Raw genomic sequence first — 15,917 nt, forward strand, 5'->3', positions numbered from 1 at the left:
CCCTGGGGTCTATAGTCCCCAGACAAAGAGTGTCTGTGTGTGTCTCTTCCTCTGTGCATGTATGTGAGTGAAGATAAAATATCCCCTATAGTAGGTGGATGAAATGAAATCTTATTAAACAGAATTACCTTATGTCATGTGTATTGGTGTTTTTAAAATTGATGTATAGTTGATGTACAATTTAAGTTGCAGGTGTACAATATAGTGATTTACAATTTTTAAAGGTTATAGTCCTTTTAACAAAATATTGGTGATATTTCTTGTGCTTTGCAATATATACTTGTAGCTTATTTTATACATAATAGTTTGTAGTTGTTAATCCCATTGCCCTCTCTCCTTCCCTCTCCACACTGGTAGCCATGCACTTTTTCCTCTGTGTCTATGAATCTGTTTATTTTTTGTTGTATTTGTTAGTTGTATGTTTTAGATTCCACATATAAGTAATAGCATACAGTATTTGTCTTTCTCTGCCTGACTTATTTACATGCTTATTGGTTTTGAGATGAGATTGTCAGCAATAAAATTTGTAGGAAAAGGGGAAAAAAATCCATCATCCTAAAGGAGATCAGTTTTGGGTGTTCATTGAAGGGACTGATTTTGAAGCTGAAACTCCAATACTTTGGCCGCCTGATGTGAAGAGCTAACTCATTTGGACCCTGATGCTGGGAAGGATTGAGGGCAGGAGGAGAAGGGGACAACAGAGGATGAGATGGTTGGATGGCATCACTGACTCAATGGACATGGGTTTGCGTAAACTCCGGGAGTTGGTGATGGACAGGGAGGCCAGGCATGCTGCGGTTCATGGGTTCACAAAGAGTTGGACATGACTGAGCGACTGAACTGAACTGAAAGGATTGTATTAAGAATGGAGTAGTTAAAATGAGTTCTGTGGAAGCAACTGCTATATTTTTTATATTTCATTACTTAATGCACTTCTGATGGTTTTGTTCAAAGATGATTGTCAGTGCACTTACAAAATCCTGGAGAAAATAACAGTTAACTAGGAAAAACTATGATGTTTGAAGCACACAGATTGTGCTAGCAGATTTTTAAGTAAAATAATAATGAAATTAGGATATTATTAGGCTAAATGGTTATAAAGTACTTTGAACTTAAGAGTGCTACATGGATTCAAGTCATGATGGTGATAATAATTTTCAGAACTTGTTTAATACATATTTAAAACATGTGTAAAAGGAGATGTCTTTAAAAACTGCTCAGACAAGCATCTCTGCTAAGTCCCTGTGAGATGTGAGGCACATTCTGTTCATGATGGTTGATGAGAAGATTACCCCATCTGAGATGACTAGGTGTGTCCATGTGACAGGTAAGATGGGCACTCTGTGCTGTGGGTCATTTCTCACTGACTAGTCAGTTACTTTTTTGCAAAATAGTTCAGAGCAGGTAAAAAAACAAACCAAAACAAAATCCTCATCTTGTGTTTATTTAAAAATGTACTCCCTTAACCTGTTTTTTTTTTTTTTTTTTAAGATGGTTCAGACATTTTCCCATTGCATCTTGTGTTCCAAAGATGAAGTGGACTTGGATGACTTACTAGCTGCTAGGTTGGTGACATTTCTGATGGACAATTACCAAGAGATTCTGAAAGTCCCTTTGGCCTTGCAGACCTCCATAGAGGAGCGTGTGGCCCATCTACGAAGAGTCCAGGTAAAGGAAGGGGTGTTACCAGTCCTATAAAATTGCCTGCAAAAAGTCATGTACATTTGCTAGGCTTCTTGGCATTTTTTGTTAATGAAGATTCAGTTAATTTGTACAAAGTGCTTACAACTGGACTTGGTACATCGTAGGCACTGCATGTGTTTGTTCTTGTCTTTGAGAAATGTGTTGAATACCCATGAGGTTTTGTGGTGTCAGTCAATGCTGCATACTTTTGTTTGCAAATTCCTTCAATGGGTTTGCTCAGACTCTGCATATACTTCCTGATGGAAGTGATTTATGTGGAATAATGCCTTGATTCACAGTAGCCTTGCCACCTAGACACTATTTTTTGAATGAGAAAGCTGAGGCACAGAGAACGTAGGTTATTTGTCCAAGGTTACAGAGCTAAGATTCACACTGATGAACTCATTCTGCAGAATCAGTGCTCTGAACTACCCTGCCATACTGCCTCGCCATAAGCCATAGAGTGGTAGAAGAACTCACCTGGCTTCAGAGCCATAGGACCTGGGCCAGACCCCTGGCTCCCCACTTGCCTGATTGTTTGGTTCTGAGCAAGTTTCTTAACCTCTCTGGATTTCATTTTCTGCAAGTGTTGAAATAGTCCATACCTACTCTATGAAGTTGTAAAGAGTAGATGCTGCGTTATAAAACCCTTGGCACAGATGTCTGTCATATGGCAAATACTTTTTCAAAGGTAGCTATTTTTATTGTTTTTATTGTCATTGTGGTTACTATATTAAAATGATGCAAAAGAACTATAATGTATTACTATCATGTGGGCCCCACAGTAGAGTTTGTATGTCAGCCTGTGGGAGCAGGAACTCTGGGTAAAGGCAGGCAGAAGGTCTGCTTGGCTCCTTCTGAATGACTGAATCTCTTTTTCATTAAGCATTTTTTGAGGCTCCACAAATAAAGACCAGTGAACTGCTATCCCCCAAAGTATCATTAAATAATTATCTGTTTTTTAATGTGCAATTTAAGAATTAAAATCAAAGGTGTTTTTTCTTCTATTTTTTGGTAATTACCAACCTAATACATTGAAAGAATTTGGAAAATATAGAAAATACACCCAAAATATCAGAGTAACTCTAAATGTTGAGTCAGTGTTAGAGTCTTTTTAGATGTTTTTCTATTTCCCCTTCTCCCTCCTTTCCTTCCATCTCTCCTTCTTTTATTCCTCTTTTATAACTTACTTTATAAGAAAGTTACCTACTTTCTCTTAACAATACAGCAAGAAAAGTTTCCACATCATTAAATCCCAAAATGGCCAGGAGCACAGACTCAAGCTAAACAGTATTTGAATTTCTGATGTGCCCTTTATTAGCTGTGTGACTATGGCATGTTTTCTAATGTCTCTTGGGGCTTCCCTGGTAGCTTAGCTGGTAAAGAACCCGCCTGCAATGCAGGAGACCCCAGTTTGATTCCTGGGTCGGAAAGATGCCCTTGAGGAGGGATAGGCTGCCCACTCCCATTCTTGGGCTTCCCTGGTGGCTCAGATGGTAAAGAATCCACCTGCAATGTGGGAGACCTAGGTTCAATCCCTGGGTTGGGAAGATACCCTGGAGGAGGACATGGCAACCCATTCCAGTATTCTTGCCTGGAGAATCCCCATGGACAGAGGAGCCTGGCGGGCTGCACTCCATAGGGTCACAGTCAGACACGACTGAGCAACTAAGGACACGCACACACACATAACGTCTCTCAGCTTTAGCATCTGTCTCAACATTTCTCATCCGTAAAATGGGATTACAATAGTTAATACCTACCTCTAGGGCTATTTTGAGGATTGAATGGTTTAACACATATGAAGTGCTTAGAATAATGTTTATCACATAGTTAGCCCTCATTTAGTACTGCTGTTGTTATTATCAACATTATTGTTAGATTGTTCCATAATATCATTATAATTAGTAATATTCTATAATATTATAATTAGTAATATTCTGTAATAGAGATATGCCATATTTTATTTAAGTGGTTTTCTTTGCTTTAGTATTTAGATGGTTTTCATTTGTTTTCTATTTTGCAAGCATTATAATGGTAACTTTTTTATAGCTAAGTTTTTTTCTTGTTTAGCTCCTCTGATTATTTTCTAGGAATAAATTCCTAGGCATGGCATTGGGTGGTCAAAGATCATGAAAGTGTGTTAAGCATTGATTGCATACTGTCAAATTTCTGTTTTGAGTGATTGTTCCAGTTTGCATTCCCATTGTTGGTAAGAAAATATTCATTTCTTTACATCCCTGCCTACTGTGGATATTATTTATTAACATACATACCTTTGTCATTTGAATGAGTGAAAGTGTAATCTTACTGTTGTTTTAATCTCCTACCTCCCCTTGATATTTTATGAGCCAAACTTTATAAAAAAAAAAAAAGGAAAACATAATAACTTTCACTGCATTTCTGCAAGCAACACTGCAGGCAGTGACTCTGTTGCCCTGTGTCTTGGACTTGTGTGTTCACACCACACACGTGGGTGTTGCAGGAACTTAGCCCTATGAGCCCTTCTCTGTCAGCTGAAGAGCAGAAGGCTGAGAGGTGATGAACTTAACTGCAGAGCAGTGTGATCCTGTGAAGGGGCACAATAACAATCTGATTGTCCAGTTACATTTTCTCTCTTAGAAGCACACACTCAAATGGCCAAACAGTTGTTTTTGCCCTCAGAATCTATAGATCGCTGTTCTCTCACACAGGCCTCTCTGTCATATAACATTTGGGGTCATGCCTTTCTGAAAATGAAGTGTTACCTGGACTGTTCTGGTGAATTGTTTGGGGCAGTTTCATGGTTGACCCTGGGATAGATAAGCAGTGAGATCTGCATTGTTTTTGACACCTGCCTTCTGTTGGCCTCGTCTGTAACCCTCTTCCTCTTGCATAGGTATCTGTTGTTTTTCTCATTTCCTAGGCTTCAGCCTAGCACATTATACTTGGGCCTCACCATTTATTCTGGCTCTTCTGGTGCTTTTTCTGGGCTTCCTGGTTCAAATAAAAATTAAGTGTTGTGTGTGTGCCCCTTTTCCTTATGGGTCTGTTCTCTCTCTCTCTCTCTCTCTCCTTGTCTAAATGACCCAGTAAACTGGTGCCAAGGCATGGAATGTACTTGATGAAATAACCCTTCTTGGCAACACATTTATTTTTAACTGTGGCTTCTGGAAAAAAAATCTTAAACCAAAGATGTGAATGTAATGGTAGGAATCTTATCCACCACAGAAGAACAATAGGTGATATATATATATATATATATATATATGTGCTATATTTTTGAGAAGATCAACTTCTTGGACTCTGAAGTTAAGTGTTTTTAATGCATGTTTTTATCTTCCTATTTTATAGATCTTGGTGCCTTCTCCTGCCATGTCTCCCTTCTCCCTTTTGCCCTGTGCAGTGTCTGCACATTTGTTTTCACTTGTTTCCTACTGTGAATGTGTTTGGAGATGGGTGGGTGCAGTACTCTCCTGTCCACAAAGTCTGGGCTAGAACTTGTGCCTCTGCCCGTCCCCAAGGGATGGGGGAGCAGACTCTGCAGATGTGAGAAGAACTTGCATAGTTCATCTTGTGTGTTTGGAATCATTTTAGTCAACGTGTTTATTACTTTATGTGTAAATTTCAGATCTTATTAGTAGAGGGCACAAGGTTTATTTGCTTATGAAAATGGCTTTTAGGTTTAAAGAGGCAAAAACTCTTGTTTAAAACTGTGGCTTATATGAATTTTTTTTGACATTATGGAAGGACTTTTCTTTTTTATAAATTCATTTTATTTATTTTTTAATTTTTAAAATTTATTTATTTTTAATTGAAAGATAATTGCTTTACAGCGTTGCATTCAGTTCAGTTCAGTTCAGCCTCTCAGTCGTGTCCGACTCTTTGCAACCCCATGAATCGCAGCACGCCAGGCCTCCCTGTCCATCACCAACTCCCGGAGTTCACTCAGACTTATGTTGATTGAGTCAGTGATGCCATCCAGCCATCTCATCCTCTGTCGTCCCCTTCTCCTCCTGCCCCCAATCCCTCCCAGCATCAGAGTCTTTTCCAATGAGTCAACTCTTTGGATGAGGTGGCCAAAGTATTGGAGTTTCAGCTTAAAGCCAACTTTTTTTCACTCTCCTCTTTCACTTTCATCAAGAGGCCTTTTAGTTCCTCTTCACTTTCTGCCATAAGGGTGGTATCATCTGCATATCTGAGGTTATTGATATTTCTTCCGGCAGTCTTGATTCCAGCTTGTGTTTCTTCCAGTCCAGCGTTTCTCATGATGTACTCTGCATAGAACTTAAATAAGCAGGGTGACAATATACAGCCTTGACGTACTCCTTTTTCTATTTGGAACCAGTCTGTTGTTCCATGTCCAGTTCTAACTGTTGCTTCCTGACCTGCATACAGATTTCTCAAGAGGCAGGTCAGGGGGTCTGGTATGCCCATCTCTCTCAGAATTTTCCACAGTTTATTGTGATCCACACAGTCAAAGGATTTGGCATAGTCAATAAAGCAGAAATAGATGTTTTTCTGGAACTCTCTTGCTTTTTCCGTAATTGAGCGGATGTTGGCAATTTGATCTCTGGTTCCTCTGCCTTTTCTAAAACCAGCTTGAACATCAGGAAGTTCATGGTTCACGTATTGCTGAAGCCTGGCTTGGAGAATTTTGAGCATTACTTGACTAGCATGTGAGATGAGTGCAACTGTGCGGTAGTTTGAGCATTCTTTGGCATTGCCTTTCTTTGGGATTGGAATTAAAACGGACCTTTTCCACTCTTGTGGCCACTGCTGAGTTTTCCAAATGTGCTGGCATATTGAGTTCACTTTCACAGCATCATCTTTCAGGATTTGAAATAGCTCAACTGGAATTCCATCACCTCCACTAGCTTTGTTCGTAGTGATGCTTTCTAAGTCCCACTTAACTTCACATTCCAGGATGTCTGGCTCTAGGTGAGTGATCACACCTAGATTATTTGGGTTGTGAAGCTCTATAATTTTCTTGAAGAGATCTCTAGTCTTTCCCATTCTGTTGTTTTCCTCTATTTCTTTGCATTGATCGCTGAAGAAGGCTTTCTTATCTCTTCTTGCTATTCTTTGGAACTCTGCATTCAGATGCTTTTATCTCTCCTTTTCTCCTTTGTTCTTCACCTCTCTTCTTTTCACAGCTATTTGTAAGGCCTCCCCAGACAGCCATTTTGCTTTTTTGCATTTCTTTTTCACGGGGATGGTCTTGATCCCTGTCTCCTGTACAATGTCACGAACCTCATTCCATAGTTCATCAGGCACTCTATCTATCAGATCTAGGCCCTTAAATCTATTTCTCACTTCCACTGTATAATCATAAGGGATTTGATTGAGGTCATACCTGAATGGTCTAGCAGTTTTCCCTACTTTTGTCATTTGGCAATAAGGAGTTCATGATCTGAGCCACAGTCAGCTCCTGGTCTTGTTTTTGTTGACTGTATAGAGCTTCTCCATCTTTGGCTGCAAAGAATATAATCAATCTGATTTCGGTGTTGACCATCTAGTGATGTCCATGTGTAGAGTCTTCTCTTGTGTTGTTGGAAGAGGGTGTTTGCTATGACCAGTGCATTTTCTTGTCAAAACCCTATTAGTCTTTGCCCTGCTTCATTGAGTATTCCAAGGCCAAATTTGCCTGTTACTCCAGGTGTTTCTTGACTTCCTACTTTTGCATTCCAGTCCCCTATAATGAAAAGGACATCTTTTTTGGGTGTTAGTTCTAAAAGGTCTCGTAGGTCTTCATAGGACCGTTCAGCTTCTTCAGCGTCACTGGTTGAGGCATAGACTTGGATAACTGTGATATTGAATGGTTTGCCTTGGAGATGAACAGAGATCATTCTGTCGTTTTTGAGATTGCATCCAAGTACTGCATTTCGGACTCTCTTGTTGACCATGATGGCTACTCCATTTCTTCTGAGGGATTCCTGCCTGCAGTAGTAGATATAATGGTCATCTGAGTTAAATTCACCCATTCCAGTCCATTTCAGTTCGCTGATTCCTAGAATGTCGACGTTCACTCTTGCCATCTCTTGTTTGACCACTTCCAATTTGCCTTGATTCATGGACCTGACATTCCAGGTTCCTATGCAATATTGCTCTTTACAGCATCGGACCTTGCTTCTCTCACCAGTCACATCCACAACTGGGTATTGTTTTTGCTTTGGCTCCATCCTTTCATTCTTTCTGGAGTTATTTCTCCATTGATCTCCAGTAGCATATTGGGCACCTACTGACCTGGGGAGTTCCTCTTTCAGTATCCTACCATTTTGCCTTTTCATACTGTTCATGGGGTTCTCAAGGCAAGAATACTAAAGTGGTTTGCCATTCCCTTCTCCAGTGGACCACATTCTGTCAGACCTCTCCACCATGACTCACCCGTCTCGGGTTGCCCCGCGGGCATGGATTAGTTTCATTGAGTTAGACAAGACTGTAATCCTACTGTGATTAGATTGACTAGTTTTCTGTGAGTGTGGTTTCAGTGTGGCTGCCCTCTGATGCCCTCTTGCAACACCTACCATCTTACTTGGGTTTCTCTTACCTTGGGCGTGGGGTATCTCTTCTCAGCTGCTCCAGCATAGTGCAGCCACTGCTCCTTACCTTGGATGAGGGGTATCTCCTCACCACCGCCCTTCCTGACCTTCAACGTGGGATAGCTCCATCAAACATCAACATGAATCAGCCATTGGTTTACTTATGTCCCCTCCTACTTGAACGTTGCTCCCACCTCCCTCCCCATCCCACCCCTCTAGGTTGTTACTGAGCCTGTTTGAGTTTCCCACATCATACAGCAAATTCCCGCTGGCTATCTATTTTACGTGTTACTCTCTACATACCTCCCACCATCTCCTTCTCCTCCCCGTGACAAGCTATGACCATAAGTCTGTTCTCAATGTCTGTGTTTCCATTGCTGCTCTGCAAATAGATTGATCAGTACCATCTTTCTAGATTCCATATATATGTGTTAGTATATGATAATTGTTTTTCTCTTTCTGACTTACTTCACTCTGTTATAATAGGCTCTGGGTTCATCCACCTCATTAGGACTGATTCAAATGCATTCCTTTTAATGGCTGAGTAATATTCCATCACATATATATTACAGCCTTTTTATTCATTCAGCTGTTGATGAACATCTAGGTTGCTTCTATGTCCCAGCTATTGTAAATAGAGCTGCAATGAACATTGGGTTACATGTGTCTTTTTGAACTTTGGTTTCCTCAGCATATATACCTAATAGTGAGATTGCTGGGTCATATGGTGGTTTTATTCCTAGTTTTTTAAGGAAACTCCATACTGTTCTCTCTCCATAGTGGCTGTATCAATTTGCATTCCCACCAACTGTGCAAGAGAGTTCCATTTTCTTCACACCCACTCCAGCATTTATTGTTTGTAGATTTTTTGATGATGGTCATTCTGACTGGTGTGAGGTGATATCTCACTGTAGTTTTGATTTGCATTTCTCTAATAACGAGCAGTGTTGAGCATCTTTTCATATGTTTACTAGCCATCTGTATGTCTTCTTTGGAGAAATGTCTGTTTAGGTCTTTTGCCCATTTTTTGTTTGCATTGCTTGTTTTTCTGGTATTGACTTGTATGAGTTGCTTGTATACTTTTGAAATTAATTCTTTGTCAGTAGTTTCATTTGCTATTATTTTTTCTCATTCTGAGGGTCGTCTTTTCACCTTGTTTATAGTTTGCTGTGAAAGCTTTTAAGTTTAATTAGGCCCACTTGTTTATTTTTTGTTTTATTTTCATTACTTTTGGAGGTGGGTCATAGAGTATCTTGCTGTGATTTATGTCATAGAGTATTCTGCCTGTGTTTTCCTCTAGGAATTCTACAGTTTCTGGTCTTACATTTAGGCCTTTAATCCATTTTGAGTTTATCTTTGTGTATGGTGTTAGGAAGTGTTCTAATTTCATTTTTTTACATGTAGCTGTCCAGTTTTGCCAGCACCACTTACTGAAGAGACTAACTTTGCCCCATTGTATGTTTTTGCCTCCTTTGTCAAAAATAAGGTAACCATAGGTGCATGGGTTTATCTCTGAGCTTTCTATCTCGTACCACTGGTCTATATTTGGTTTTGTGCCAGTAACACACTGTTTTGATGACTATAGCTTTGTAGTGTAGCCTGAAGTCAGGAAGGTTGATTTCTCCAGCTCCATTCTTCTTTCTCAAGATTGCTTTGGCTATTAGGGGTCTTCTGTGTTTCCATATGAACTGTGAGATTTTTTTGTTCCAGTTTTCTGAAAACTGCCATTGGTAATTTGATAGGGATTGCACTGAATCTGTAGATTACATTTGGTAGTACAGTTATTTTCACAACACTTACTTTTCATTATAGAGTTTTTCCCAGTCAAGTTGAATGTCATAGCATTCCTTCTAGGAGATATGCTGTACTATCTGAACTAATTTTTGTAATTTATTTGAAAATGTACTTTCACTAATAATCCATTTGCCTCAGATAAAATACCCAGGAGCTGACATGGATATTACTTTATCTGCTCCATCATTTTGCCGTCAAATCAGCCCAGAGGAGTTTGAATACCAAAGAGCATATGGCTCCCAGGAACCTCTGGCAGCCTTGTTGGAGGAAGTCATCACAGATGCCAAACTCTCCAGCAAAGAAAAGAAGAAAAAATTGAAGCAGGTAAAAGGGGTATTCTTCCTAAGTCGTTTCTTCTCCCTACCGTTCTTATGTTGTTTTTTCCTTTTTATTCTCTAAGAGATTTCATATGAATCTTATCTTCTGAGACAGAGCAGTTTTGAAAGTATTATTATTCATTTCATGTATTAATTTACACAACTGTGGTCAGTTTTCCAGATCTTTATTCTCCACTGTAGATCTTTTACCATTATTGAGATCCTCGTTTATGAGGCTATTCTCTAATATTTGACCTTGGTTTTGATATGTGGTTTGATGTGAATTTATTATAAGCCCTCTTGGAGGAGGTCACCATTAACCCAATCATAGAGCTGCCAGAACTTACACAGGACTGGGAGGTAGACTCTTGGAGGGCACAAACAGACCATTGTGCACCAGGACCCAGGAGAAAACCAGCAGTGAGCCCACAAGAAACCCACCCAGACTTGCCTGTGAGTGTCCAGGAGTCTCCAGCGGAGGCGTGGGTTAGTGGTGGCCTGCTGCAGGGTTGGGGGCACTGAGTGTAGCAGTGCATGCATAGGATCTTTTGAAGGAGGTCACCATTATCTTCATTACCTCCACCATAGTTTGGCCCCAGGTAGATAGCAGGGAGGGAACACAGTTCCATCTATCAACAGAAAATTGGATTAAAGATTTACTGAGCATGGCCCCTCAGAACAAGACCCAGTATCCCCCTCAGTCAGTCTCTCCCATCAGGAAGCTTCCATACGCCTCTTATCCTTCTCCATCAGAGGGCAGACAGAGTGAAAACCACAATCACAGAAAACTAACCAGTCTAAACACATGGACCACAGCCTTGTCTAACTCAGTGAGCCATGCTGTTTAGGGCCACCCAAGACGGACAGGTCATGGTGGAGAGTTCTGACCAAATGTGGTCCACTGGAGAAGGGAATGGCAAATCACTTCTGTATTCTTGCCTTGAAAACCCCATGAACAGTATGAAAAGGCGAAAAGATGGGACGCTGAAAGATGAACTCCGCAGGTCGGTAGGTGCCCAATATGCTACTGGAGATCAGAGGAGAAATAACTCCAGAAAGAATGAAGGGATGGAGCCAAAGCAAAAACAATACCCAGCTGTGGATGTGACTGGTGATGGAAGCAAGGTCCGATGCTATAAAGAACAATATTGCATAGGAACCTGGAATGTCAGGTCCATGAATCAGGGCAAATTGGAAGTGGCCAAACAGGAGATGGCAAGAGTGAACATTGACATTTTAGGAATCAGCGAACTAAAATGGACTAGAATGGGTGAATTTACCTCAGATGACCATTATATCTACTTCTGTGGACAAGAGTCCCACATAGTCAACATAGTCATCATAGTGAACAAAAGAGTCCGAAATGCAGTACTTGGATGCAATCTCAAAAATGACGGAATGCTCTCTGATCATTTCCAAGACAAACCATTCAATATCACGGTAATCTAAGTCTATGCCCCAACCAGTAATGCTGAAGAAGCTGAAATTGAATGGTTCTGTGAAGACTTACAAGACCTTCTAGAACTAACATCCAAAAAAGATGTCCTTTTCATTATAGGAGCCTGGAATGCAAAAGTAGGAAATCAAGAAACACCTGGAGTAGTAGGCAGATTTGGCCTTGGAATGTGGAATGAAACAGGGCAAAGGCTAATGTTGAGATTTACCAAGAGAACACACCACTCATAGGAAATGCCCTCTTCCAACAATACAAGAGAAGAATCTACACATGGACATCGCCAGATGGTCAACACTGAAATCAGATTGATTATATTCTTTTTAGCCAAAGATGGAGAAGTTCTATACAGTCAGCAAAAATAAGACCAGGAGCTGACTGTGGCTCAGATTATGAATTCTTTATTACCAAATTCAGACTAAAATTGAAGAAAGTAGGGAAAATCACCAGACCATTCATGTATGAGCTAAATCAAATTCATTACGATTCTACAGTGGAAGTGAGAAATAGATTTAAGGGACTAGATCTGATAGAGTGTTTGATGAACTATGGGGGGAGGTTTGTGACATTGTACAGGAGATAGGGCTTAAGACTATCTCCAAGAAAAAGAAATGCAAAAAAGCAAAATGGCTGTCTGAGGAGGCCTTACAAATAGCTATGAAAAGAAGAGAAGCGAAAAGCAAAGGAGAAAAGGAAAGATATACCCATTTGAATGCAGAGTTCCAAAGAATAGCAAGGAGAGATAAAAAAGCCTTCCTCAGTGATTAGTGTAAAGAAATAGAGGAAAACAATAGATTGGGAAAGACTAGAGATCTCTTTAAGAAAATTAGAGATACCAAGGGAATATTTCGTGCAAAGATGGGCTCAATAAAGGACAGAAGTGGTATGGAACTAACAGAAGCAGAAGATATTAAGAAGAGGTGGCAAGAGTACACAGAAGAACTATACAAAAAATGTCTTCATGACCTAGATAATCATGATGGTGTTATCACTCACCTAGAGCCAGACATCCTGAATGTGAAGTCAAGTGGGTCTTAGGAAGTATCACTACGAACAAAGCTACTGGAGGTGACAGAATTCCAGTTGAGCTATTTCAAATCCTAAAAGATGATGCTGTGAAAGTGCTGCACTCAATATGCCAGCAAATCTGGAAAACTCAGCAGTGGCCACAGGACTGGAAAAGGTCAGTTTTCATTCCAATCCCAAAGAAAGGCAATGCCAAAGAATGCTCAAACTATCCCACAGTATTGCACTCATCTCACATGTTAGTAAAGTAATGCTCAAAATTCTCCAAGCCAAGCCTTAACAATACATGAACCATGAACTTCCAGATGTTCAAGTGGTTTTAGAAAAGGCAGAGGAACCAGAGATCAAATTGCCAACATCCGCTGGATCATTGAAAATGCAAGAGAGTTCCAGAAAAACATCTGTTTCTGCTTTATTGATTATGCCAAAGCCTTTGACTGTGTGGATCACAACAAATTGTGGAAAATTCTGAAAGAGATTGGAATACCAGACCACCTGACCTGCCTCTTGAGAAACCTGTATGCAGGTCAGGAAGCAACAGTTCAAACTGGACATGGAACAATAGACTGGTTCCAAATAGGAAAAGGAGTACGTCAAGGCTGTATATTGTCACCCTGCTTATTTAACTTATATGCAGAGTACATCATGAGAAACACTGGGCTGGAAGAAGCATAAGCTGGAATCAAGATTGCCGGGAGAATTATCAATAACCTCAGATATGCAGATGATATCACCCTTATGGCAGAAAGTGAAGAGGAACTCAAAAGCCTCTTGATGAAAGTGAAAGTGGAAAGTGAAAAAGTTGGCTTAAAGCTCAATATTCAGACAACGAAGATCATGGCATCTGGTCCCATCACTTCATGGGAACTAGATGGGGAAACAGTGGAAACAGTGTCAGACTTTATTTTTTTGGGCTCCAGAATCACTGCAGATGGTGACTGCAGCCATGAAATTGAAAGATGCTTACTCCTTGGAAGAAAAGTTATGACCAACCTAGATAGCATATTCAAAAGCAGAGACATTACTTTTCCGACTAAGATCTGTCTAGTCAAGGCTATGGTTTTTCCAGTAGTCATAAATGGATGTGAGAGTTGGACTATGAAGAAGGCTGAGTGCCAAAGATTTGATGCTTTTGAACTGTGGTGTTGGAGAAGACTCTTGAGAGTCCCTTGGACTGCAAGGAGATCCAACCAGTCCATCCTAAAGAAATCAATCCTGAATATCATTGGAAGGACTAATGTTGAAGCTGAAACTGCAATACTTGGCCACCTTATGCAAAGAGCTGACTCATTTGAAAAGACCCTGATGCTGGGAAAGATTAAAGGTAGGTGGAGAAGGGGATGACAGAGGATGAGAAGGTTGGATGGCATCAGTGACTCAATGGACATTAGTTTGAGTAAACTCTGGGGGTTGTCATGGACAGGGTGGCCTGGCTTGCTGTGGTCCATGGGGTCACAAAGCATTCGACACGACTGAGCGACTGAACTGAACTGAACTGAACTGATGATGTGAATTAGTGGAGCAGTTGCTTTAAATTCAGAGAAGCTATAAATGGGGACAGTTTCTTTCTTTTTATTTTTTTAAAAGGCAAATCAGACTGAGTTCACAAGTGTAAAATGTCCAGAATTTTGAAAGTCTTCTGTCTTAGATAGCCAGTATCAAATTGGTTTCTTGTCTCAGGCATCACTAAAAGTTTTAGTTCCTATTAAAGAACAAGGCTTTCAACAGTTTGATTATTTTTCAACTGAGAATACCTCTAACTTGATCTTTTTAAAAAAATTGAAGTGTAGCTGATTTACAGTGTTGTGTTAGTTCAGAATCTATCTTCATCATTTTTAAAGTATTGATTCAGGAGCATGTCAGTGGTATTTATTTTTAGAGAGTGAATCCTGCATAGCTTCATCTCCCATCACACCATATGCATACACATATGTATACTTAGGGCATGAGAGTTACATAGGGAATGTATGTATACATAGGATATGTATGTGTACACACATAGGGCATGAGGTTTCTAGACTCCCATTGTATTTTTCTCAGAGTAATTTTGGAGAAGAGTTCAGTGGTGAGGATCAAAGGAAATACATCCTCCTTATTCATAAACTTTTTGTAAAATAGTATATACCAGCATGCTTTTTCTTCCATTTGGGCAGAAGCAGGTGGGGCTGAGTTTGAGAAGCAGGGAGATAGGGAAATTTTTTTTTTAACATTTTCTTTAAAGATTTTCTTTAACCATGTAGAGCATCAGTCAGAGTTACTTGTGTCTGTTTTAGAAGGGAGGTCTATTTATAGTTAGTAGGGGAGAAATTTTAAGAGGTATGACTAAGTGAGACATTTATTTGACTATTAGATCAAATTAAAGATGAATCAGATCTATAGAAAGTAGAATTCAGTGATTTATTTAACAAAATGAGATGGATTTGTATTGATGAGAACTTGTGATCTGTTTTCTTCTTATTCTCTCTTCTGATGGAAAGCAGTAAATATTAAAACCAAACAAAAATAGGAAAGTATTAGATCAGAAACTTATTTTAAAATTATTAAACTTATTTTAAAATTGCAGTGCCCAATTTTATTGATTTTTATCTTTTTTTTTGACTCTTCTTGGATCTTTTTTGTTTTTTAGTTTCAAAAATCATATCCTGAAGTCTATCAAGAACGATTTCCTACACCAGAAAGTGAAGCACTTCTGTTTCCTGAAAAACCTAAAGCAAAACCACAACTGCTGATGTGGGTGCTAAAAAATCCCTTCCAACCATTTCAAAGAACTAGAAGTTTTCGGATGTAATACTTGGATAGAGACCTCTGTTGTTGCTGTTGTTTTGAGTAAATGATTGGCTATAGGATTCTGGTGGTGGAAGAACAAGGCACATAAACCACAGACTACTGAATTATAAATATAAAGATTTCCTGACTCCAAGAAACATTGAGCCATTATCAGTATTTTTATAAAACTCAGTGCTATTTTTAAAGGGTATAAATCTATTAAAAATAATGAGACAACTATATATAGTGGTAATGTTAACATGTTTGTAATTGTTAAAAATGTAAGGTATCTTCATTTTTTAATTTGTTTTCTATTGTGTTTGTAAAATATTTGTGTGTACATCCTAGTTACTGATG

The 15,917-nt window shown here is 39.5% G+C and overlaps 1 protein-coding gene across 1 annotated transcript in view; it reads left to right on the plus strand.

Moving 5' to 3' along the window:
- DEPDC1B (DEP domain containing 1B) overlaps nucleotides 1–15,582 on the plus strand; it is a 100,005-nt gene extending 84,423 nt beyond the window's left edge. The window contains exons 9-11 of the mRNA XM_052659232.1: nucleotides 1,492–1,668; nucleotides 10,137–10,322; nucleotides 15,421–15,582. Of these exons, the coding sequence (XP_052515192.1) occupies nucleotides 1,492–1,668; nucleotides 10,137–10,322; nucleotides 15,421–15,582 (525 nt within the window). The remainder of the gene's footprint in view (nucleotides 1–1,491; nucleotides 1,669–10,136; nucleotides 10,323–15,420) is intronic.
- The last annotated feature ends 335 nt before the right edge of the window (nucleotides 15,583–15,917 follow it).

This window comes from Budorcas taxicolor, chromosome 20, assembly GCF_023091745.1.
Source record: "Budorcas taxicolor isolate Tak-1 chromosome 20, Takin1.1, whole genome shotgun sequence".
Taxonomy (NCBI): Eukaryota; Metazoa; Chordata; class Mammalia; order Artiodactyla; family Bovidae; genus Budorcas; species Budorcas taxicolor.